We start from the raw sequence: 27503 nt of genomic DNA on the forward strand, positions 1-27503 counted from the left end.
AGCGTTAAGCTAGTTAGCGTTAGCTTAACTTTGTTATTTCTCATTGCAAAAGTATCCAGTATCCACCAGCTACATGATACTTTTATCAAAACAAAACCAATCTCTACTCTCACAAACTTTCATAGAAACACAAGTTGCTATAACACCTCTTGAGAAATACAATTTAATTGAAAATTGCCAAGCTGGAACGACAACGTTAAGCTAGTTAATGTCAGCTTAACTTTGCCTTTTCTCATTTTAGCTGCTCGCAGCGCCGCAAAATATTTATTTTGGTGTAAAATTCCTCTGGAAAGTGAACACATTCCAGCTAATTAGACTTTTATGTGAAAAGGGAAACTTTCCTCAAGGTTTAGCCGACTGTGAGGTGAAAAACAAACTTGTAATGGCAGGTTGGACCTGTCACCTTACCTCTACTTTGCTCATTACTGGTAGGAGTAGCTAGTAACGTCATTAACGACACGGCACTGCTGACTTCGCGCTCCAGTGCAATTTTATTAGGGACTGGGTGAGTACCAGTCCTCCCATCGGAGAGGAGAGGAGAGGAGAGGAGTCAGCCCGGGGAGGGAGAGCATCCATCCAGAGCTCCTCTGTCACCTCCGTCAAGTCCTGCTGAAAGAGGAAGAGCACGGCCGGGATTACACATTTAGCCTTCAACGTAAAAGCGCAGATTCTTGGGACAAGCTAGCTCTGTGAGTATACGCAGCTCTTAGCTGTAAAAAACACTTTAACAGAAACATTTAAAAGAGAAAATAAGGATTCGTCTCGAAAAACAAATCGCACGGCTGCAGGGTGAGGGTGCAGCAACGTGCGTGCTTAGATGAGTATTTTATTTTGAAAGGGCCAGCCGGCAGTGGCGGGTGTATTTCCCGGGCTTCACGCCTCCGCCGCCTCTCAGAGCTCGGTCGGCTCGCAGAGACAGCAGGATGCCAAGGGGAGCGCTCCGACACACGGCGTCCGTCTCACCGTCCCCCGGCGTCGTCTCTCGGCCACGGCAACTCTGATGGGCGTTTTTATCTTCCTCTTACCGTCCTCGACGCTTGGATATTTTCGGAAGCCACGACATGAAGCGAATGAATGTGAGCAACAAGAAGTGTCCTGTTGTTGTGCCTCTTGTCTCCAGCATCACTACTAGTAGCCAAGTCCTCTCTGTGGATGCGGCGCCTCACCGGCGCTTAGTTGTGTTGTTTGCGGAGGATTTTTATTTGAGTGTTCTGTAGTGGACTACACAACTTTCCCCCCCCTCGTACTCGCCTTTTTTATCTCGAGGTTTTCCGTCTTTGAAACAAAGATTTCAGGATAGAGCAACTCCGGAAAAACCAGCGACTTGACATCTGCTCCCGGCGGAATAACCTTTCTTAGCGGTTATTCGCCTTTACAAGCATCCTCTCCGGGGTGGGAACACGACTGATGCTTGCCTTGCTCGTCTGTTCGTCTCGTTCTTGTTTGTCTGTTTTGTCCCACAGTGGCATGAAAATTCATGAATGCGCTCCAAGGACATGTATACAAAATTACGCATGCACCATGACGGTAGTAGGCTGTGCGTAATATCCTATTATTATCTTATCCCTTTACCACATGAATGCCATAACAGACACGTTCAGTCTCATCCCTTGTGTTTGGAGAACATTTGGAGGATGCATCATAACTTGATTGGTGTGTGTGTGTGCGTGTGTGTGCGTGTGTGTGTGTGTGTGTGTGGCGTTAGGAGGATGGAAAGGCAGATTATTGACGCGTAAAATATCTCTCCACAAGTCCTGTTAAAGCAGGACCAGTGGAGCATTTTGGACCAATTATTTGAAGCACGTTTTGGCAATTGTGTCCAAAGTTAGCATCAAATTAAAACCCCATTAGCAGCAGCTCCGTGCCTTTGCCATAATTAACGCCCCATGTGTGTGGATGGATCAGGGTGGTGTGGTGGGGGGATCTGCGCGCAAGCATGCACGTCTGTCCATGTGCCCGCCTGTGCGCCCTCCCCATCCCCAGGCCGCGCTAACATGCCCCTTCTGTGCCTGTGTATGTGTGTTTGTATGCGTGTGTACAGCCACGCTGGAAGTCGCCCCCCATGTGGCCGTCGGGAGCGGGGAGCAGGCAGCCCTGCCCGCGGGAGTCGGCGCTGCGCAGGGCGGCCATCAGCGGCAACATCAGCGCCCTGCCGCCGCACAACGTCCCCACCGGCCGCAGCGTCCGGGTCTTCATCTGCTCCAACCCCGACGGTAAGATCCAGCGTGACACCCTCCCATCCTAGCCCTCAAATCACACAATAGATCACCCATATTTTTGCATCTTGGGCTTTTTAGGGTGTTTTAGTTGGATTCCCTGCAGAGGAAACCAACACAGATGTAACTTGTGTGGACACTTCTTGAGGAATAAAAGTCAAAACAAACCTATTAGTGCTGTAAAAGAAGAACTGGAGCATCCTCAAGGATGAGGTAAATGCATCTGCCACTTTGTTCCTAGACCCACTTTGAAGGAACAGTCAGGGTTCTGGCGTTAATGCGTGGAGCTGCGACATTTAAAGGTCCATTTAACCTAATAAACCAGAAGACGTCTTAAATGAGGTAACATTACGCCTTGACAGAAAAACAAATGGGTGCGAGCCTCATTCCAATAACACAAAGGGAACAGCAGATTGCTTTCGCCACAGAGCGCGCCGGTGTGAGTGCAAGACAGTCGGGTCGTGAGGGAGACACCCAGTTGCAGCTCTGTATTTGAATATGCCCTGTGGGCGAGGGGGTAAAAATAGGCTCAGTAAAACTGGAGTAAACAAGGCGAAGGGAAGTAGAGTAGGCTATGAGAGGGAGAGGGAGAGAGAAGGAGGGCACGCCAGGATTAAAAAAGAGAGGTTGCCTTTGTCGATACATCACTGTCATTTCCTCGCCCTCGCTGAGCAAATTGCTATGAACCCTGAAAATAAAAAAGAATGAGTCCACCTCAGATCATCGCGCCGTGATGGCTCGTAGTAGACGGCGAGCAGTCTGACATTGTTTCGCCACCTGTAGCTGAGTCAGTCATTCAGACCACCTCGGCTGTACAGCAGCGCTCCGATCTGCACGTGGATGGAAAAACGACAAGGGGGCTATTCCAAGTCTCTTCTCTTCACACCGTCGGCACGGGTGGAAACACACACATCTGAGCTGTGAAAAGAGCTAATTATGAGCTGCTGTTTCCAGTGAAGCGAGATTGCTGGTAGAAACCGAGCTGAATCCCCTGCAAGTTTAAATTTCCAATAAGGCGTTCTCTGCATTTGTTTTTGATCTTTTTTTGGACTCTCAGATGAGTTCGACCCAGTTGAAGCGATTCACATTGTTTGCAGAAAACCTTTCATTACTTTCCCTCCGTCTGCCACATGCACAAAAGGAAATAATCATAAGTGTGACCCTGGGCTGCTCTCAATCCTGCTGCAGAGCCTGTTTCTCCATGTTCACTAGAGGGGGCTGTCCATGCACGTATTTAATGGCACTCACCTTACTGTACAGGCGTTGTACAATGACACGGATCAAATCTACATTCTGATGGCACCCTGTCACAGTAAGATGGATTCAAACCCCCGCCACATCCATCCTACTGTAAGTATAGTGGAGCGGTGGATCACCTTTGCCTTGCCCAACTCCCTTTTATTACCCATAACAAAATATATGCACGCATAGCAGACACTAGAAAGGTGAAGAATGCTATCCGCAGTGATAATCACACCATCACAACAGTGTAACTGCTCTTTTTTATTGTGTCTGTGTGACCGGGGGAGCTCTGCGCTCTGATCTACAGTACAAATAGTTTTATGTGCTCTCTGGTTATAGCGTCAGCTCTGCTGAATATACTGACCCTAATGCCCTTAATCAAAAGCCATGGCGCTCCCACTGCTGTATCCACCCTTACGGACCTCTATTGTGTTTGTTTGCGTCGTATGTAAAGTCGAATGACGCTTAATTTTGACACTTGGACGTGGAATCGGACCCAGATGCAGACCTCGGGAGGCTGAGTGGAGGCAGTTCAGTTATTTAATTCAAATAATAACGAATTTACAAAAAGCTGAAACGGAGATCGAGGCAGGCAGGGGTCAAAACCTTTGCATGCTGTCCAAAACAGGCAGACAAATCCATATAAAGTCCAATAAACACAAGGGAATCAACACAGGGAAAAAGTCAGGAATGTTTGACACACAAGGTAAAACTATGTACTGACGAAGGGACAGGTGAAACTAATTATGGCAATCAATCAAGGTGGGAAAAAACACAAAGACAGGAAGATTCAAACAAAAGCAAGAGTCTCTTTCAACATAAAACAGGAAATAACTAAACTGAAACCAAGGACTGTGACACAGTAATTGACAACTAGTGGCCCACGTGCCAAATCCGGCCTTCCAAAGGTACCTATATACCTATAAACTCTACCTATCCGACCCACAGAGTATTAATGAATTGTAAAAAAAAAAAAAAGTGCATATGTGACGTTACTCTTCAGTGGAAGAGGCCAAGTCTGTCCTGAGAGCGATCGTTGATAAGCTTGCCAACCCCCGGCAACGAGCCAAAAAGTGCGTCATTCGTAGTTCACCTCTTCTACTGAATCGAATTATTCTCCAACTTTATCCTTTCTACTGCGCGGACCCTGGAGCTGACAGCAGCACGCCGTCCAGAGGGTAACTCCAGAGTTATCGGAGAATCACTACGAGTGTCTATTAGAAGGAAGAGACGTCACTTGAGTTTATTGTCGCTGGCCAACTGTTTGTGTTGGTGCTCAAACTGAGTATTTTTGGTAGATGAGCTGTGGTTTTGTACTAAACACTGTCAGAGAGCATTTTCTCGTGAATAATCTTGTTTACCATCGTGGTTTTTTCATACAGTTTTTTAGGAGACTGTCGAGACTGATACAGGCTGAAAAAAATTACTTTAATTTTGTAAGAAAATAATAAATATCAAAAACAATAAAAAGTTAATTAGGCCTGAATGAATATAATTTATTTGTGAGTCCGGCCACCACAGTCGAGTATGTGCAGGTGCTCTGAAGTGTTGGCCAAAATCTAAGCCAAACAACTAATTTGAGTGGATTTACATCCTCCTTCCATGATGTTAATGAATCACTCAAGTTCTTGGCTCAGGTGGACGAGCCTGTGTGTGTGTGTGGCCACAGTCAATCAATTAAAAACCCCACTATCTGCTCTTGCCAGTAGCCAGACGGCAGCAGCAAACCAGAGAAAAAGCCTGATGTGATTTATTTCCGCGAGTACTGTTCAGCGCATTATGCAGCCTGTCTCATCTGTCAATATGCTTGTGTGCGTGCGTTCATGGAGATCCATGTGAGCATATCAAGACGACTCCATTACCTTGCTGCAGTCACCCCAGGGGGCTCTGGCATCGGTTGTGTTCGATAGGCCGCTATTTGTATGCGAGCTATCACTTAAGCTGTTTAAAGTTGATAAAAGCACGACGCCTTGGGGATGTGATGCATAAAATCATCTCGCCCTCCAACGCAACCATCATCAAGGCTATGGCATGTCACCACAGAGACCACTAATTACGTTACATTTCACCCCACAATTATTCCCTGTGATCCGATTTACTCTGTTTATCTCTGTTGTGGGGTTTTAGCTCAGATTTTCTGTCATTCCGCGCTCGTTTTCCTTTAAAAAAATATCTCTCTCTCCTTAATCATCCACTTTTTTGAATCGAGTCTGGTGAGAGATAACAAAGGAGAGCGTGGGAGGGATGTCAGGGAGGACAGAGGGAGAGATGACAGGTGGAGAGACTGTGTCAAGGGTGGCTTTTGTTTAATAAATTGCTTCTCAGGGGCTCGTGAGTGCCAGACTTTTTGGACGAGCCCCGGCGCCGTTCTGCGGCATTGTGGAGTTTATGACGCGTGCCGCCGAGCTTATTCCCCCACCCCTCCTCTCGCATCGTCCTCTGCCTCCTTGCCTCCGCTCTCCTCCTGAAGGCAGACTAGTTTGGCAGCAGCTTCTTACTGACCTCTCTCCGAGTTTTTCCACAGCACAGCGGAGCAATTCTGCTCCCCCAGGACGTCGTTCTGACAAATTCAGCAGTTGCCCTCGCGCGCTCGTCCAACTCCCCGGGCGTTCAGACCGTTTTATGGAACGCGCTGTAAAAGCATTTCACCAGGGAATGATGGCGATGATAGCAAGCAGCCCCACTAGATACACCTGAGTCAAATTACACAGTGATTATCCACTCATAACCAACATAATTAACCTCGAGAAAACTAGTGCGGTCTGCGAGCGGTTTATAAGTAATGGGAATTTTATTTTATGTGCACATCAAGGTCTCTGCTGAGGGAGAGTTTGGGGGCATAATGCTGATAATTGAGATTGAAAATGAGCAAAATCTTCCCGGTAACTTCGAACAAATGTTTCATTCAGTGTCTTTCTTGGACGATATATTAATTTTGGGAACCTCGTTCTATTTTTGGCTCCATTTAAAGTCACCTTGATATAATGTGGTGAGGCTTCAAGTCTTGCCAAACACTCCCTTCACTGTATTCCTTGGCTTTGAGCATTAAAATGTGGATACATCAAAGGTGTTACATCTTCGCTTCCTGTTGTACATGTTTATTCATAGACATCTTGAGAGGAGAAATGCATGTTTCCAAACTCTTTCCAGAATCCATTTACAGAATGAATCTCCCAAAAACTAAAAACTTGCTTCTTCACTTCAATAAAATCGCATGAATATTTAACACATCTCCCACAGTTAAATTGTCCTTGGAGTATTGTATTAATTCTCTCCATTTCTATAGATCCCAGCATAGCAAGCACTTAGACAGAAATAAAATACAGCACACAAAGATGAATCATCCTAAAAAAGGGACATTTTTCAAGATTAAAAAGTAATACTGAGGATTATAACATAAAATGTGATGATCCAGCTATGTGGTTCTTAGTGAGGCAGCATAAAATGAATGCGATAAGCAGTGTCAGGCTAAATCTCACTGCGGAAAGACAAGAGAATCTGATAGTTTTGTATGTGAAAACACAACTATATGGAAGGACAAGACTTTTGTTACAAGAAAAGCAACAACACTCAGGAACAACACGTGGACCCCAGCTGCTCTGTGCTACTCTGTCGATAAAAAGCTCACCTGAGATTCTGTAACCCTGACCTCGTTCTAAGTCTGCAATTTGGCTGTAAAACTCAAGAGTTTCTTGAAGCTGTAGTAAAAAACGTCCAAACACTATCTTTAAAGATCTGTCTTTTATCAGCTCATAACTGTGCAGCAAGCCTGAGCCTGGTACAAGACCACTAAAAACCCTTGAGCCAACATTTGTTAAGCTGTTTATTCATTAATAATTCAATTTTCATCATGTTATTTTAAATTCAGCTACTCTATTAGTGTACACTCACCTGCAGCAGGCTGACCGAATCTGGCCTTCAGCCCATTATGTCTTGCTCGCTGGTTTTATTTTTTGATTATGTGATGTTTGAAAGGTTTAATCTACAAATACAGACTACTTCAAATTCACCTTTGCTGCCAGTGCTGCAGCTTCAGGGCTGCCACATTGTTAGGTCCTCTTTCACTCTAAAATAGTCTCATATTTAACAGGAAACAAACATACCTGGCAACCCCGCCTTGAACTCACCATGTACCAATTTGATTGAGATTGTTGAAAACATCAGAAGGAACAGTTTACTAGTGCCCCGACATTGGAAGGGACCAAGTGTGAACCAACCATGACGTCACCGATTGGTTGTGGACTACCGTTTGGCATCACAACTGTGTCTGTCTGCAGGTAGGAAAAGTACACATGCATGCGAAGGTGCCGCACCAGCAGGGGGCGATAATGATGAGGGTGAGGGTTCAAGTCCTGCTTGTGGCAAACAGCCAGTGGCGACTGTTTTCAGGAAGTAGTTTTTTTTAGCGAAACCAAGGTAGTTTGGGTGCCTTTATTTTGAAAGTCTAACCGGATGCATCATGTTTGTTATTGGTCACTTGACCACAGAAGTGACCTTGTTCTCACTTGATAGGTGAGGCCAAACGCGACAGTGACATGGTTTTACACTCGGCATGATACAGCGTTCGTCAATTACAATGTAGCCACGCCCTAAAGCATGCCCTGCTGTGTCGTCTAGTTTACTTTAAATGGGGCCATATTTTACCAAATGAACATCATGCTTTATTGAAGAAGACCTGAAACTAGATATTAAGACCATACAACTAATTCAGAAACCAATTACTGAGGTAGTAAATCAAATCAGAAGAAGGGTAATTTTCTCATAGGCTTACATACGATCGGACTTCGGACATTAGAAAGTCAATGTTATCCAGTTGTGGGGTCACGCCTTTAATCATAAATGATGACGAGATGATATTTCTGTCATTGTCAAGCTGAAACTACAGGAAGACATTCAACATGTCTGATCGAACGTGTTTGATATAATCTTGTCTGACTGGATCATCTGACTGGTTCTGTCAGGAGGCAACAGATTTGAATCCTAAACCACAAGATGACATGCCGTGTCCATGGTTACCTGCTGTCTTTTACACAGAGTCTCCTTAATCTTGAGAGTCGTGTCTTTATTACTTACTGTAATGAGGCTGTAAAACGTGTTCCTGGCGTAAATGTGAGTATTTCATGACAGAGACCCTAAAAGCCCCACGAGTGGCTCTCGAGGCAACAGCTGCTAGCACAGATGTTACCCAGTGAACTTGTTTTAGTACATTTTATGTTAGGTAGACGAACACTTGTTCTGCGTGCAGTCAAACACTGTATAGTTCACTGGCAGAGAGACGGGGGACGTCCCTATCACTATTACATCCGCTCACATATTACCGTGTCACTGTACGTTGTTGTTCTCCCTCGGTGCTGAACATCAAGTGTGGATGGTGGCACAATAACCTCCAGTGGATTCCCTTCATCCTGACTCAGTGGTATTCAGATAACCTGTAGGGTCTCCCTGTGCTCAGGAACATCTGGCCTTTATGGATGACTGATTCACACAATTTGCCCTTAGCATCTTCCAGGTCATTCGGTATCGATTTGCTCACTGACTGTGCGTTTGCATCATTGCGCGTTAGAGAGTTTTTTTGGTGCACTGAATGACATTACGTTTTTGGGCAACAGCCTCATGTATGCTGAGAAAGGACAGAGATGTTTTTTGGGTCTGCTGTGGTCTATTCTGATGTATTTATTCCTACAGTCTGAGATCATTTCAAGATAGTTGTCATGGTATTTTGTCATCAAAACCCAGATATTCGAATCTGAGAAACGAACCAGAAGTGTTTTGTTTTTGCTTGATAAAATGACATTAAATAGATTAATGGAAGAATCGTTTCAGCACTAATTAGTGTTGGACTATATCCAAACTTATACCACAATATTGTCCCCAAATATCGTGATAAACGATATTATTGTCTTACGGTCGAAGAAGACATATAGTCTCATTTAAATCCCATTTTCTCCCACTTTAAACCAGAAATACTGCCAAACTGGCCTCCAGTCCTCCATGTCTGTATGTTAAAACGCTACATCAGGCAATTAACCTGGAGTAACCTCCGCCAACCCAGTCTCATTTGCACCTCATCAAATACAGACACACGTCGCCTCCGCCGCCACGGCAGCTCAGCGTGCATTTTCTTTTCAAAATAAAAGCCCAAAGATGCCATAACAGCTGTTTGATATTGCATGTTGTGAAAAATTTTGCATATGATGGCAAAATATTGTGATATTTGTTAACACCAACATCGGTGATGCATTAGAAATATACTGTAGACCGGTGGTACTCAACCTTTTCTACTTGTGACTCTTTGACGATATATATGTTCCTCCAAAGAGTTGCTTTTTCACTCACAGCTTTTCAGATTGTTTTATGTGAATGATTTTTAGAGGTCAGAACAGTATGATCACAGTAAGGAGGCGACCAACATTCATTTTAGGGACCACTGCGCAAGAAAGATGATCAATTTATGCTACTCTGTCACCCATACATATCTTTGCATTATGTTGAACATCACAAAAGCTTTGATCTTTAAATGTCACATACAGTACGGCTCCTGCTGAACAGATCAGTTCACCCAAATTGCAATTTTTGTACTTCTAGTTATCGGACCGTGTGGACAGTGTTGTTATGCACTCGTTTTTTTACTTATGTCAGTGGAAATTGAATTTTGGTGCTCAAAGAATTGACACATTTCCAGTGTGTTTATCATCCACAGTAGCAGAAACTGGAGAGTTCCTGGAGGCAGCTATCTCAAAACCTGGTGAACCAGCACGCACGCACACTGTACATCAGTGTTTGACCACTGTGTCACTGCATTGTTGTACTTGCGAAGACATTTGTCTTGTGGACGTTCCCTCTCTCATTTAATCAGAGATCTCTAAGCAGCAGTTGTGCATACCAAGAAGGGCCTCTGGAGTGTCGGTTGGCGTAGCTTGATGAGAGAGTGATTGCTTCTTCAGAGCCTCGTTGATGAGACTGTAGAGTGGCCGCAATGTGGAGGAATGAACCACCAACTAAAGCAACGTCAGTACAAGTAGACTGTAATGTTTTTGGTTTAGCTTTCCGGCTTTTAATCCACTGATACTTTAGTATTGAGTGCTGCCAAGATGTTTTGTTGGTGTTGTTGTCATTTATCAAGCAGAAATGCCAAACAATAAGTGTTTCATATCACTGTCATTTATACGTTGTTCAATTTGGACTCAATATAACAGTGTCGTCTTCAACTTTTCACGGTTAGATTTCCCACTATTTTCACCTACGATCGACTTAACAATTGGTAAGCATGCAGTACAAAAGAAAGAAGACCGTTTGGCTGCTGTTTTCTGTTCAATTGGCCGCCCATGAGTTCGCCTAAAAGGATGAGCGAGGACGAGAGAGAAGAAAAGGAAGTGAGAACGAAATAAAGAGAGAGCTGACAGGACATCTCTGAAAGGAAAACAAAGATTAGTCCGCACTATTGAAATAAACAGATTGGGAAATTGGAGGGAGGACACACACACACACACACACACATAGCGAGAAAAGAGGGCGAATGCAACATCCAGCCTTTGTTTCCTCTGCATGTGGGTGTGCTCACAACAGACACACACACACACACATACGTCAGGCTGCCATAACTCATCATCATCCCACAAAAAAGAGAGAAAGAGGGGGAGAGGCGTCTTGCCGTTATCAGCACAAAACAAACAGCAACACAGTTTAGTCTGTCAGGTCACATCGAGACACAGCGCAGCCAGATGCAGATTTGGATTGCGCAAACACACAAACGAGTTTATCTAAATTCCATAAACGCTGCTATTTTTGCCTTTATGATGTCACCTGTGTCGCCGTGAGATGTTATATTGTGCCGTAATGTGTCTGATGGGATGAGATGAAAGCTCCGCCGATGCAGCAACTGCCATTTATTTCATTTGCATACTATCACAGCCGTCTGGTTTTGATGTGACATTTCGCTCGGGTAGCTGTGGGCGGATACATGCACGGTCAAGGCCCAAAGCCCTACTAAAGATAGACGGGAGGAAAGATACGTCAGACTAAATTTGCGGCCTCTTCCACTCACGGCGCGTATGACGCGGTTAGCGGCTGTTGGCGCGCCGTCCACCATGTGCGCTCGTGTGCGAGCCGGCGTCTTGGTCACACAGGGGGCCTCTCTGTCGGGCATGTTCTGTTTTTAACTATCCGTCCACACCCTTCAGAAAAAGAGAGGGAGAAAGAGACTGGGCCTGTCCAGATAGATTACAGTAACCATTTGGAAGACAGTGAAAACGAGAGGAGAGGAGGGAAGAAAAGTGGGACACAACAACAAGCCGTGGGCGCTCACTCCGTGACACTCCGACTGTCCAATATGATCACTGCCTCCGTGATGCTTGATAATGCCACATTCTTCAACAGTGTGTGTCAGCCCAGCTCTTCTAGGCAATTATAGAAGTAGTAGTATTATAATATATTATACTACATTATTGTTATAGTAGTAGAAGAAGAAAAATGGATTATAAACAGAAAATTGAAAATAAATTATTCCCGTCACAAGGAAGGGTCATTACGTTAACAAGTCTTGCTTTGGTGGCAGACTGTGGAAACAGCTGTATTGAAGTCTATGGGAGAAACACACTAAAAACCCAACATATCGAAACCAGATATCGTTGATGAGACTGCAGCTGCAAACGGGGGCCTTTCCCAAATGGAATCGAGTGACAAACAATGTGTCAACTAAATTCATTGTAATCGTAAATCATTGTATTGAGTTAAAAATAACTCAGATAAAGACTAAATTGCTTATCAATACAAGACAAAGTGACATTTAATTACATTAAGTCAAGTGATCTTCCTTTAAAAGCACTAGATAACTCGTTTACAAGAGCAACTACATTTTTAATCTAAGGCTTTGTCTGGGCAGTCGAAATCCTAAAAGTGTTTGAATGGCATAGGGGAAGAATCGGCCCAACGCCTGTCTTCATTTCACAAAGAAACATGACAGCAGTGCAAGTGATCAAATCCCTGCAATATGCTGAAACGTCTTTATACACAACATGGGCTTAAAATCCCCCATCGCCGTGTATTTGACACTCTACGAACGAGTGCCACCGCTTCCCAACTGAGCAGCACATTCATGACCTGCAGTCAATAAGGGGATTGGCAAGGAATGGGACTGATAAACACAATCAATTATAGCAATCAAATCTTATTAATTCCCACCCCTGGGTCTCTGTCATTTATGAGTAAACTGAATCTTTGGGGGGCTTTGAGCTGTTCTCACTGTTTTAAGACGTCTTAAAGACAAAATGACTAATCAGCAGATTAATAATCACGAGTCACGCTCTGAAAATATATTAGATTGAGTTTCAAATTGTCAAAATGAAAGAAAGCGAGCTTCTTTGCAACAATGTGAACTGAGGAAATCAAGCAGTTTTGTCAGAATTTGGTTCAGAGAAGCAGAAACTTGGGGAACGTAAATGACAAATGACTCATTATTCACCTTTTGTAACACAAAGCTGTTTGGTATTGTGTGTTCTTGTATACTGTCTGTCTGAATATCAGTACCACTCTCATGTCTGTTTGTTGAGTATGAAAGGCTCTAGAGGTGTTAGCAGACAACCTCTCCATCCGGTCTTTAGGTAATGCTAAGCTAAGCTAATCGTCCCCTTGCTCCTGCTCTGTGCCTGACACACAGACATTAGAGTAGTATTGATCTTATCATCTAATGCTCGGAAAGCAACGCCTATTTCTCAAAGTGCTGAACTGTTTCTTTCACGTACACGCTTGTTCCTACACGCCATACATTTGCTTAAAGTCTTTGCACGTGTTCATGACGCCCTCTTTCTTTTGTCTCCAGACACAGAGGCGGAGAGGAACGCGCTGAAAGAGCACGTCTACCCAAAACTACGAGACTTCTGCAGGGAGAACTATGGGATTGAATTCCAGGTAAACTGGCTGCGTTCCCGTTTTTCTACCTTCATTATCCCTTTGATTTCTTTCCTCCTGTCTTTCCCTCCTCCTGCTCAAGGGGCCTATAACTTCCAGAGCAGCAGTTTGCCAGTACTGACTGCTAAGTGTCTCCAAATCTACATCGGGGCTTACACAGCAATCAGTGCCTGGAGGGCCCCTCGGAGCAGCGCGCAGAGGTCCCTGTCCCTTTAAGCGGACAGAAGGCCAGCAGAGATAAGGCTTCCATCGGCGAAGGCTGGCACAAATCTCACTGTGGATAAGGCAGCACGATGCGAGGGCTTTCCCTTTGTTGTTGTCGGAGAATTGCCGCATTCCCCCCCGCGGTGTCCACTGATCGGGATCATTTGCATTGCAAATCAGCATCGGTGTACACGGAAAGATTTCTATCGGAGGTTTGTTTGTTTAACAAATCCAGGAGAGCCCTCGAGTCGGGGGAAGGAGATCTCTGCCATAGATTGTTCCTGGACGGATTTGAGGGGAGCTGTTTCCAATCAGGAGACCTGTGACCCCTGAATTGTTTGGTAAAGCTGCAGTCAGCAGGGTGTCGGCGGCTAATTCTCATTTCATGCTCAAAGTGTTTGAATCATAAACACCTCCGAGCACTTACCGTCTAAAAGGTGCTATAACAAGATTAGATACAATAGTGTTGAGAATACCTCCGCTACCTGCTAATGGGCTCTCCGGGCGTTTACAGGGTTTGGTGTTGAAACAAACTATACTTTGAAGAAAGTGAAGCCACACTTTAATCAACAGAGTTAGGATGACCTAAACAAAAATCAATTTGGCCGATAGCTGATGGTGATACAGGTGTTTTTTGGTGTTGTTTATTTTGTTTCTGTTGCTGTTTATTCCCCATCTTGTGCCGGGAAAACCAAGCAATCGTCCAATGTCAATGTCGAGATGATATATATATATATATATTTATATAGGTGCATTTCTAGTTAAAAGCCTTCAATGTGACGAAAATGACAGTAAAAAGACACTGATATTTCCCTTGAAGCCAAAATCCCTAAGTGCAAATATGTAGATGTGTTAGAGAACTAATGGCAGTCAGATTGAATCAGTTTTTTTGAATAAATTAATCCGTGGGCCGCGGGTTCTTACAATGATCGGAGGACCCGGAATGAGCTGTGAAGGAGTAAGGTGTGATGAGGGGTGTTTTATGTCTGAAAGAAAACCATAAATGCTCTCCGTCTTGCTGTGCACAAGTTGAGTTACGGTGGTTTTCATTTGAGTTTGACACACGAGCAGTAGTTCATTTGGGAGATCAAGAAACCTCCTGATGTATCGCGCAGAAGGGATCGCTTTGTCATGTTCGAGTTAATCCTTTGCTTGCATTTTATTACATTTCAATCTGGAGGGAACTTCATTCTCATTGAATGAATAATACTTTTATTGATAAGAAAACATCAGATGAGAAACAGTCTTGGGCGTTGTGACGTCCTCTGTATACGTCATAACAGAACAATGTCTATTACAGTCAAAGAGGGGCGGTGAAGCCGGGAGTAGTAAGTCACTGGTGGTGGTGATGTGATGAAGATGGAAGTCTGAGCACTGGGGCACTCAGCAGACGCTTTTGTCCAAAGCGACTTACAATAAGTACATTTACGCTTTCTTAAACATCGTGTGATAGGGCTTTTTTTGACATTGGCCTTGGCAGAGTTATGCACTCTACTGAGTGTTATTCTTTTTATGTACTGTGTTACTTTGCTGGCATCTTTAATAAACCAAATCTACCCAACAGCGACAGCTCACCGCCAAGCAGGCAAAAGCTGTCATTTCTTTAGTCTGTGGCCCGTTCGTAAATGTTATCAAGCATAGACGAATGAGATTTCTACCCAGAGGTTATTGTAAACAAACACTGTGATTGGATCTACTGCTAGCACTCTACTGTTGGTGTATACGTGGTGACGTACAGTGAAAGGTGAAACGTCAGTCCAAACTTCACTCAAAAGTGAAACGGACCTCTGGTTTTTAGAAAGTTGGAACTGGTTTAAACTCAAAGTGATTGTCGATATGAAACAAAGCTCATTGTGTAGCTCTTTTTATTCTACCATTCTGTTCTGTTCTGTTTTTGATTCTCCTGTTATAACGAGCATCAGTTATTGAAAGTCAAAGGGTCAAAGATGCTGTAACCAGACGGAAAGAGCTGACGAACGTTTCCCGAAGTGCGAGATAATGCCTGGATGAGCCTGGCAGAGACGTTTTGGCCCCGGTATCGGTGGCCACGTGTCTGTCTGGTGATTCAGCTCGCTGTGACGAAGCGTGAGCTGAAATGATTATGCAGAAGGCCCGGGAGTTAATACTATGACTCACTTACTCTGCTCCCTCCCCCCCTCCTTCTCATCCATCGGAGCCCCCCTACTCCTCATCCTCACCCACGCTATGTGAGAATTGGCACCTTGGTTTAAACCAGAGTTTACTGTAGCTTGATAATGACTTGCACTAGCGTGTGTGAGGTAATGTTTCGGTTGTGAATCATTTTAACGTGCAAAATCATACACCATTTCTACATACGGTATCCTGACTGTAGCCTGATTCTTCTTCTAGTTGCCTTCTTTTTGATTTTTTTTTGCTTTGATTTGTAATTTATGTGCGATCCCGCCTCCCCACACACACACACACATACAAACACACACACACGATCCGTCTCTCGCACGCATCCGCTGGCACACACTGACACACATATGCCAAGCTGATGAAACCCAATTCTCCCCGGTCCCTCATCACTTGACTCAGTTTCCATCCAGAACGCTCCCTTAAGAGGATGAGGAGGGATCGGGGGAGATGGAGAGAGGGATAGACGGAGGAAGAGGGCACGGAAATCCAGCCCAGGGGCCCAGGGCCGCGTCCTCATTCAGTCAGTGAACAGCAGCGACGAGTTAGAGGGGGAGACGGGGATCAAGCTCTGCGATCGCTTTTTACCATTTTTATCCCCCGTGTTTCCAGCTCTTCCCGTCTTCATCACTCAGTTGGAGGCTCACTTTTTTCCATAAATGACACAAAACAGACACACACGAAGACGCAGGGAAGAAAACGGAGGAGTGATGACAAAGATACACACATCTGTGAATGGATCAGGGTCAGACAAGGTCTCAGTGTGTCTGTAGCTACACTAGATTACAGTTGGTGTATGTGAGGCCGCAGTCAGTGGAAACTACATATCTTCTCCGGCCATATGGTGTTATTGAAGGGACATTGATCGATGGATTTCACGCTTGTGGTTGAGTTTTTCGGCTTTGATTTATTTGTCAGGCTCTCTAGCGATGTGGTGGCATAGTGGAACCAAGCAGAGTTGATTATTAGCCCTCTGTTCAGTCTCAGAACAATAATATGTACTTGAATTAGGTAGGGTCCTGTTGTCAGCGCTGTATTAGAGCTAGGATTAAAAAAATAATAGATAGATAATAATAATAGTCATAAAATCGAGCTCCTCTTCCATGAATGAAATAGCAAAAGGGCAATGGTGCATACAGTACATTTAAACACATAAAACATACCTGATCAAGTAATTTCTGTGGATTCTGGGTCCGAAATTAAACCCCGCCAAGTGCCAAATGCTGGTATTATTTTTCAGGTTATCTGACACACTGGCAGGTACATTTTTGTACCAAAACGTTCATGTGATTAAAAAAAACAATCCTGAGAGTCTCTGCTGTATTTTGGTGTCATCAACGGGCAGGTTGCTTCTGTCATTTGCTGGAATCTACATCGTTTAGTACAACAAAGCGTGCGGGCATCACGGCGCATTCAAGTGCGCCTCGTAAACTAAAAATCAACTTTCAAATGGCAGTGAAAGTTCCTTTTTTCGTCATTTTATAGGTCTTAATGGATCATCACTTTTATCCTTTTACTCTGCAACTGCATTTTAATATTACGTCCCATTCATTTCTTTGTTATTATTTCTTTGTTTCATTCGTTATTTGATTCAATTCTTAATGTAAACAGTATATTTTGTATAATGCTCCAGGTTAGAGGGTTCCTCGTACAATTTGCAGCATCAGTTCCCTCAGAATCTCTCTCATATCCAGGCAAAATTGTAAATGAAATTTCCTAAAGCGGATCGAATCGGAAATCGTTGGCAATGGTCGGCTCTAAGTTGTGTGCAGATCGATATAGTGAGACACATCCTGCATTATAATCATGTGTATGAACTGTGCTTTGCAAGGTGAAGTGACATGCATTACTGGTCTTCGTTAATTGCTTGTGTATTATGCTGCTCTCAGTGTCGGCGTTCTCTCTATTTTTGGGTTTGTTTAGGTCGATCACATTTTGGATCGGGTCCAATCATCCTCAGGTTCAATCAGACAGCGTCGGGACTCTTTCTCTGAATATTAATTGTAGTGATTAAGCCTTAACCGCCCTTGTTTTTCATAATTTGTGAGTTCATGATCACAGAACAACAAATCCATCATTTACTGCATCGCAGTCACATGAAATATATAATTTAATACCAGAGTGAAACAAATCGTAAAAGCGTCATTTATTTCCTGTCAGTTCAGGCCAAACTTTTTTGGGCTTCTCCTTTCTGGGGAAGTTACGTGGTTTTGGTGATTTGCAGCTGAAAATAATTAAGGTACCTATTCATACCGGGCTAGATTTTGTCGCAAAGTTTGTCTAGATTACATATAAACTTTGTTTTAATTGACATATTTCTTGTTCAGACTATAGATCCCTTACATAGACTCCTGTGTGGGTGTTCTGGTGAGATACTACTGCAGTATCCGCGGCTGCTTTACTTCCACCTACAACCCGGATTAGTCTATAAACTCACTCCCCGGTCCAGTTTTTATTGTGGTGCGCGTGCTGGACTGTCAGCTTCTCATCCAGCTGTGCTCTGAGATCCCGGCTCCCATTATCTTCACCCATCTTGCGTTTTCTTTAGACTCATAAATCATCTCGTTACAACACAATCAACTCCTCCCACATGCAGGAGATAAACTGAATCTCGGGGTTACTGGAAGCAGCTCTGTTAATAATGTGTCTTGGACCTCGCTGCGGTTGCCAAACTCACTGGGCATCACACACACACACTCTCACACTGAGACAGTGCAATTATAATAAAAGTTTCCCGGCCACGGCTGTGCGATTCAGTTCAACGGCTGTCACTCAGACGTCTTCTACAACTCACAAGGCACGCAGCGAGATCGGAGACGAGATGATGGGTGAGACGACATTTCACGATTTAAAAAAAATAATAAAATGGCCTATTCATGTAGTCTATTGTGCTCACGCTTTTAAGAAAGGGGGACCATGGCTGTCAGTCTGGCTTTGTCAAAAAAGGACGCAGTGCTCTTAGAATATGTCACCCTCTTCAACATTTAAAAGCCAATTAATTTTATAGCTGTGCTTCTTACGTTTTTGTACGAGTCGAAATGTAAGTTTAAAGTTTTTTTCGTGTGAATACGCTCATTTATCTCAAGCCATTTAAAAGTTTTAACAGAAAACATCTGCAGGAAAATTGTTTTGAAAAGGAGAGAAAGGAAACATTTCATCATTTTCTACATTTCATGATAGAAAAGTGGAAGTTTGTCGTGTTTTTCAGACTGACAAGCTTTCAGAAGGAGAAGCCGTTCAAAGCATGAAGTATTCATCGCTCTTCCATCTGTTTACCTGGCCACCATATTTCTCGTTTTGTGCCTCTCAGTCTGTTTCTTTCGCTCCTTGGCAGCAGGCCAGCGTCTCTCCATTCACTGTCCTGCTCTGAGGCTGCTTTTTTCTCTATTCAGCCTCTACAGAAACATACCAACATGCCAACGGCCTCCACGGGAACAATGCTGACAAATCAGCAAAGATAATCACATATCAAATGTCTAAGGTTTAAAATATGACATTTGATGGACAGATAGCCCTAGAAAGACAACGAATAGGTGTATATATCCACAACTATACACTCAGAAAATAGACCAGTGTGTTTTGTAGTAGCGAGCATGTGAAGCATTTGAAGATACTTCAAGAAATAACGTCAAAATACCAAAAGAAATACCCAAAAAAAGGCACTGGGGGAATATTTCTGTCGCAGATGAAACTATGAAAACACCTTTGTCCTCTGCTCAAAGACTATAATATTTAATAAGTTGTGGAGTGTTATGAAATATTTTGTTAATGTTTCTACATTTAGGAATCTTCCGGATCAATATATTTTGTGTTTTTATTTATAATAACAGATGAAAAAGCCAATGTTTGTATTTTTTTATGACATATTTTCATCACTTTTATCATTTATTTTACTTTATTGACTGACATAGCTTGTTAGCTGAGGTTGTACAGATACAGATTTAGGGATATGGATCATTTGAAGGTAGAAAATGATATCACAATGAAAAAAATATATTAATGTCGGCACTGGCGGACCGTTTTCTACTGCAGAGTTCGAAGGGTTAAGCGTTATTCTTGAATGCAGAAAAGTTCACATTCTCTTCACACCTACACTTCTTCACCCACACTTCAAGCCCTTAAGCAGGCTTAGCTCATTTCAGCCTCCTTTTACCCCGTTGGCCAGACTGACTAAGAGACTGTCTGAAAAAGAGTGATGTTACCCACATTGATACACTGCAGGCGATGCTTCTCTGATTACAGCGAACTTCTAAAGTGCTGACGGGTTTGTGCTCGGTTGAAATCAGAACATTCCTCAGGATATTTCACTTCTAAAGCTCTGTCATTGATTTGAAAATGCACATTTTGACACAAACGTTTTTTTTTGTGAGTGTAGAAATGCCTGCGTTGATTGAGCTACGGGGCAGCTGAGAGATGAGAGGATGTGCTGGAGAAGGAGCTGTGTAGACACTTTGACTCTACTCATAATATACTCTGGCTTCCCATTCATTTTTAGGACTATTTTATCAGGTCTGGCAGCTTTCCTGACTGCACAATCAAAGAATAACGATTGAGTGTCTCACAGGTAATATTAGCTGCAGCAGAAAGATTTGAATTGTAAGTATTTCTTTGAACTTTCTGTACTTATTACGATGGACGTCTGTTCTCGAGTGCAGAATTATGTCACAATCACTGCAGCGTTCGCAAAGTGCTCTGTTTACTAATCCACAACACATCCGCGATGGTCAACAGCGTCGTGATTAGCTTTTCCTCGTCGGCGCGAGAAAGCCACCAACTTGCATCCGCTCCCCATTTAGCTCTCAAGTACCTCCATCTGGCTCGGACGCCATTAAATAAACAAACATCGGCTCACATTAAGGGCGCCGGTTCCCAAAGCTGCGTTCGACAGCCTCAAATCTGCTCCCACCATGAAAAATGTATCTCGCTGAGCAGTTTTTACTCAAAAGCCGGCCACCACGTCTGCCGGTGCCTCATCATGTGATCTCATTACCTCCCGTCTCTGACTGGCTCTTAACCTTAACTTGCAATGTGTGAAACGCTGTGCCGTAATTACCCTGCTGTGACAGAGCATGATGGATTTTCTCCCAAAGCGTGCATGTGAAATTTCCTCTCAGCGCTCATTATTGACAACCCGAGTCAACTCTATCAGATTGTGAAGAGATATTTGACCTCTTATCGTAGCAGGCAGACTATTGAAATGAGTAAGCGAGCGTTTAGCATCTAACACTAAAGTTTAAATCCCTGCTTAACCTCTCTTCATGTGATGTTTGTGTGTCATATCACTGCAAAAAATTTCATATTTGGCCACGGATTTGCTGCTAAAACCTGCACTTTTCCTCGAGCGCTGCATTCATCAAACATTCTTAGAGATTTACGACATGTTCTCGATAAAACTGCCTGCAGTAGCGAGAGCTTAAGATATATTTATGTTGGCAGCGTATCTATTTTTTACTGTTGTTGTTTTTTTGCCTCAGAGTCTTTCTGTTGGGGGGGTTTTTCCGCCTTTTTTCCCCGCCTGATTTCATGCCCTTTCTTCCTGGGCATCTTGGGCATAATCCCAAAGTCTAATAGTCTAACATTCAATAAATGAAAGAAGAAGAAGAAGAAGAAGAAGAAGAAGAAAAAAAAACAGGCTCCTCCTGCACTTGACCCGCCATGGGCAAATGCCTTCCAAGGGCGTTAGAAAGCTGCTTAGCAGAAGCTGCTTCGGCTCTCTTACGTAAGCAAAGACACCCCCACTAACACAGTTTGGGGGGAGAAGAGAGAGGAAGAGTAGGGGGGAAGTAATCGGAGAGAGGAGAAGTTGGCAAGAGAGGTAAAAGAGAGAACAAACCTCTCCCATCCAAATACTCTCCCTTTTAACTTCATATTTTGTGTCCTTGCCTATTTTAGAAAAACATTCCTCCATCTTTTTTTCTCTGTGCCCTCCCATCCCTGCACACTCTGGTGAGTGATGGGACAAATTTAATCAGTACACCCTCCCCACCCACACGCGCGCACATGAATAGATATGACTAATATCTTCATTTAGCTTTTAATTACCGTGCATCCTCCCAATCACCTGCTGAAACCTCAGCGTAATCGGGGGGGGGGGGCGCTCATCTCACTTCATTCCCCACCCTCCCTGCGGTCCTTGTCAACAGCAGAGCTGATCGCAGTCTCCCACACATGTGCGTTGGAAGTTGGAAGTAGATTAGTGACACTGATAAACAGTGACTGGTGTGCTCGGCAATGAGTTTTCCACAACATGAGGGATCATGTGTGAGTGGGAGAGTTTTTTTTTGGAGATTCAGAATAATGGAAAGAGGCGTAGACACATTCACCCTTTTGTCATTTATCTCGAAACAAGCACAGAAAATAAATCTCCAAATATGATATATAATCCAGAGAGATAATAATTAGCAGAAAGTACCAGTAAATCCTCTGGTTCAAGCTCCTCAAATGTGAGTTTGTGCTATCTTTTCTCTATTTTATATCATTTAGAGCTGTAGCATTAAATGGATTAATTGACAGAAAATTACTCAGCAGCTGTTTTGTCAGCTATTCAGCTGTGATGATTCATGCTTTTCTTTGTTTTATCTTGATGGCAAACTGAATATCTTTGAGTTTTGGCTGGACAAAACATGCAGTTTGAAGATGTCAGTGTCAAGATGTAAATGAATAAAAAGTAATTGCTAGTTGCAGCCCTGCTATTATGAATTGAATATATTTTGGCTTTGGACTTTCGGCTGCAGAAATGGCTGTAAAAACAAATTGTTCTCAGAGTAAAATAAGGTCCCCAGAACACTGTTTGAAACTAGAAAGGTAGCAGGGTCCGCATCATATAAACAAAGTAAAACAGTATGAAATTGTGTTGTCCTTTAAGTCTGGTTCGTTTATTCAGTTTATTCAGACATGAAAACAAAAAAGATTTTGTTTATTAAGTTTGTTTTGGCAGTACCAAAAAACAAACTTTAAAATGAACCATCAGCAGTGGCCGAAATGAACATTTCTGCTGATATGACAGGATTGCGCTTTAATTATGTGCACGAGATGCAAACTGTTAACTAAGAAGTTTCCGTATTTTGCCCAGTGTTATGAACTTTCACAGTAAGAGTAGGCACATATATGTTTCTTCTACAACCTGAGAGACTTGATGTGAAAAATGTGCATACATCTGCAGTCGGCCAAAATGGGTTGGAAAATATCAGCACATGTGATATTGGCAAATTCCGTTGGTACAGTACAGTAACAGTTGGTGGCCCCTGCAATAATTGATAATGACAATATTTGTTATTTGCAGCCCTAGGCTGTGGAGGAAATATGCCGCTGTCTGTCTCCTTCCAGTCACACAGCTGCTCACAGGTGCACGACAACAATCACGCAGATGAGCTGAGGTGTAGCTCCAGCCCCCCTGCTGCTCCCACCGGTATCTCCCAGACTGTCAAAGTAAAGTCCCACACTCAGTTTCAGTGCCGAGCCGTTATCCAGGGCTGCCAGTCACTGCTGTTCTCTGCCACACTGCGGATGTGTCAGTCATTGTGCCAGGGCTAACCTCATTTGAGCTAGCTAGTCTGGTGAGCAGCAGAGCATGAAGGAAGACAGCCGCAGCCCGGGCTGCTGAATCACTTTGGCTTCACCTCATCCCCCTCCTACTTTTTACTCCTTTAACGCCGCCATCAGGGAGACAGAGCAGCAGAATCGATAGCCACAGTGAGGAGGAGAAGGGGAGAATTATGCGATCATTATGCTTTTTGGGGAGTGAAACCTGAGCCTCGAAGCAGCAAAGGCCATCAGGAGTAATGTATCTTATTGTAAGCCACATGCTGGGCAGGCCAACACTGAGAGAGACCCAGGAAGCTGCCGGTAGGAGGGCTCGTTGGCCCCTTTCAGCACCCCGAGCCAGCAGCAGCGTGGCGGGGGCCACACACACTCACATGCGTTTCCTCACCCGCCTCTCCTCCACTGGGAGATTCCCCCCGTGGTGTGTTTACTGTTGATATCGTCTGAAACTGCCAGAAATTCTGACAAATGTGTTGAGGGAGACCCCCTCTGTGGCATATGTGCTCGTTCAGTCATTCCACCTCGCTGGTGTCTGGTGCTGCCTCGGCAGTGATGTCGTGGTTTTCAGTGACAAAAGCAGGTGTGTTTGTGTGTGTGTGTGTGTGTTGAAAGCAGTAATGGCATTGGTTCAACTGAGATTTTAGAGCGCCAGCCAGAGCGGTTTTGCTGTTGTCTAATTATACTTAACCCAAAACTTGGCAACAGTTTTCCTCAAATTCCCTTGAACACAGTGCTTCTCTGCTGAAAGGCTTTTGTTCCTTTTTTTCACCATTAAATTCGATTAAATTTCAGTGTGTGCAGGCAAATTGACCACCCTGTATTTGGTTTTAATTTGAAAACAATATGTTTGCACTTATTGTAAAAACAAGCTGTTTAGCAGGAGGACAAAATATATTTTAATCTGTCGATTAGTTCCTTGATTAAGTGATTAGCTGTTTGATCAATAAAATGACAGAAACGTGTCGTACTCAAATACCTTGTTTTGTCCGCAACCCAAAAATATTCAGTTTACTTTCAAAGAGGAGTGAAGAAAACAGAAAGTATTCCCATTTAAGACTTTCTGTTTCTCAAACAATCTAAATCAAACTAATCAAAATAGCTAATTGCATCTCTACAACATACTGTATCTTAAACAGACCACTGCTGCAGTCAGGTTGATAAACAGGAGTGAAGATGAATAAATGTTTTAATCCCTAAAGTTTAAAAGTAATTCCTGAGCTCTCCTCTTTTCAGTAAACGGATCTAGATCAGAGCAGTATACGATGTGACTCAGGGTGTTTATTCCCCCCGATCCCTCCTCTAGAGCAATAGCTTTGCCCCCTTGCTCGGTCGACAAACATCTTAGAGAGACCCCTAGTGTGTCATTTTGCTCTCATCAATGTAACTCCCATATTTGTGTGTCTCCAGGTAGTGGACCTGTACTGGGGCGTGGACCCAGAGGAGTGGGACAGTCCAGAGCTGCAGCGACTCAGAATGAAGCTCCTGGAGGAATGCCTGAAGACCTCAGCGGGACCGTGTTTTGTTGTAAGTATTACAGGTTCGAGTTAGAGATGTAATGGATTTTACGAGCGTGTGCGGATGTTATCGCTGCGCGTCCACACTTTACATAATAAGAAGAAAATCTGTGAATCAGTGTCTGCTCTAGTTTTTCCCACCATCCCTCTCTATCTCATTACATGGCTCTGATATGGCATTAAGACTGGATTGTTCCCAGGCTATTCGCTTTTGAAGATATAATAGCAGTGTCAAACCACCTAATAAGAGTGAAATCTAATTTTTCTTGTAGACCGGCCTTTTTATGAGTCTTTTTTTTTGGTCGCAGTTAAAAAATGACACAGAAATGACAGGAGTTACACTCCCATTTGAAGCCCTTTCATTGCAGCTTTGGTTGATCTGGTTCGTTAGGAAGCTGGAAATGCCGACTAATGACTTAAGTAAATAAAAAAAATATTGGCATTCATGCTACCTGATGAATTGATTATGTTTTTCCCTGCATAAAAACAGCAGCAAAAGTGAAACAACTTCACATACATAACAGTAGATGCTCAGGCGTCTTTGCTGGAGTGCAAACGAGAAGAAAGTATGTCAGAAAGAAACTTGGGCAAAGATATTGGAATGCAAAAAATCCAGGAAAAAGGCTAAAATTACACTTGTTCGAATGAGTTATGTGAAGACCTCTGCAAGGGGAGAGAGGGAGAACGAGAGTGGCATGACGCATAATTACGCCTGACATTTCAGTGATCTTTTTTAGATAATTTTAGGCCACATATAAAAAAAGAAGAAAAGTCAGGGACAAGGGCGGAAAGGGGTGAGGACAGGAGTGAAGAGAAATTGATGGTGAATTATTCAAATGGAGCAGATCCTTTTCTAGAGGTTGGAATTGAGGTGAGAGATCACAGGGAGAGGTAATGCATTATGGGTAGCGCAGGAGCCCCGGTCTCTAGGGAGCGTAATCGCCCTCCCCAGTCCAAGTTTTGTATTTTCTTCTTCTCCCACCCTGCATGCACCGCTTCTTCCTGCCTCTCTCTCAATCACCAGTTGTTTGTTCTCTATTCTGTCATGCACAAACAAGCACAGAAAACACACTTTCCACTTCAAAACATCTGCGGCTTAATGATTCATTCTGGTTTACTTCCAGAGGAGTGATGCTCCTTGTATCAGACCAGTGAGGAACATTCTTCTAACACGTAAAAAACATGTCCTCCCTCCTTTACTCCTCCAGGGGTTTAAAAAAACAGCTGATTTGTTTGGCTGCTGCACAATTTTTAGTTTAAAAATAATAATGTTTTTGTTGGATTAAGATAATGAATATAATCAGAAGAAGAGGAAGAACAATCGCAAGCGTAAATGAGCAGAGTTTGGGGAGTGACGAAATAAATGTGCCATCTCCATGACAACTGCATCTGCTGATGAGGAGCATGAAATGTGGTTGAAAGCTCCAGAGGAAGCTAATAAATGGAGCTTGAGTTCAGTTTATTTTGTGAAAACAAGCATTGATATTTTTACACTTTATAAATCTACAGTAAGAAAACATTATTATATCATGAACACACTTGGCAGAACACAGCCAAAGAAAATTCACCGCAAGAAATTCATTCACAACAAATGGAAATACTATACATAAGTAGATGGTGGCAGCGTAGCAGACATTAGCACATGAAACACACAGCTGAACAGAGCCGAGACAAATGTTTGTTATGTTTGTTAGGCAAAAAAGGACCCAAAAGCAAGACACAGAGGCAGGCAGAATAAAAGGAAATTCCAAGAAAAACAAAAGAAAAATACAAAAACCAGACAGAAACAGGAAACTCAGACAAACCAACGAAGATTGACATAAAAACACAGACTTAAATACACATACATTAACTAACAAAACACAGGCGTTCACTGAAAACAGGTGGGAAAAAGACCATGACAGGAAGTGGAAGGTCAATCATGACACATGAGGATACAATCTACAAAATAAAACAGGGAATGACTATACTGAAACCCCAAAATTATGACAATGTTAGCAGGAAATGTTAGAACTTACCTTGGTTAGGTGATGCACTGGTAGCATCATGGGAAGTGTAGTGCGAACACGGTTATTTTCCTCAAAAGGTGCTGTAAAGCTACATAATAAGAGTGTTAACAAGCTAGCTTCCTTATGGAATGCTATTTTAGCAGCAGCAGCAAATAGGCACCAACTGCTTGAATAGACCGCAAAATACCAAATGGTGTTTTGGATATATGTTGCAGCAACTAGTGTGTCGTGTGATTGTAGCAGCACACATGCCTGAACAGTTTGCAGGCTATAAAATGAAACTAATGATAAACGATGCAGAAGAATATGCCTTCTTTCCAACACCTCCTCTACATGCCCACACTCTCTTCTTTCCCAGTGTGCCTCAATATTGCAACAGTTTCTTACAAATATTGCCTGAGTACTTTGGTAATGACCCCGACACACGCCGTCTAGGGGTTTAAGATCCATCTGTGGATCATTTTTTTTGTCCTAATGTGTGAAAGTTTTAGTCGGCATTGTGAGATTTCATGGCCTCTGAATCCCACTGAGACAAAATGGGCGATGGGGCTATACTGTGTAAGCTCAATCAGACTAAGATGCACTGAAATGATCCGATCTGAGTTGAAAAGAAGTGGTGCGCTCTCCCCTTTTGTGCTGCCGGCTTTCTGTTTGCTGTGGTATTGTACACGCCGCGCTGATTTCATTCATTCCCATCAGCCTCGCCGCCCTCT

The 27503-nt window shown here is 43.3% G+C and overlaps 1 protein-coding gene across 2 annotated transcripts in view; it reads left to right on the forward strand.

The window, feature by feature from the left end:
• The first annotated feature begins 1000 nt into the window (after window positions 1–1000).
• The window catches only part of nwd2 (NACHT and WD repeat domain containing 2), a 47343-nt gene continuing 20840 nt past the window's right edge, over window positions 1001–27503 (forward strand). The window contains exons 1-6 of one of the 2 annotated variants that reach the window (XM_073474421.1): window positions 1001–1076; window positions 1267–1392; window position 1906; window positions 2042–2213; window positions 13276–13364; window positions 24675–24791. In XM_073474421.1, the coding sequence (XP_073330522.1) occupies window positions 2063–2213; window positions 13276–13364; window positions 24675–24791 (357 nt within the window). In that variant the 5' untranslated portion in view covers window positions 1001–1076; window positions 1267–1392; window position 1906; window positions 2042–2062. The remainder of the gene's footprint in view (window positions 1077–1266; window positions 1393–1905; window positions 1907–2041; window positions 2214–13275; window positions 13365–24674; window positions 24792–27503) is intronic. The other variant, XM_073474422.1, reaches the window with a different exon arrangement.

Source organism: Pagrus major, chromosome 10, assembly GCF_040436345.1.
Source record: "Pagrus major chromosome 10, Pma_NU_1.0".
Classification (NCBI taxonomy): Eukaryota; Metazoa; Chordata; class Actinopteri; order Spariformes; family Sparidae; genus Pagrus; species Pagrus major.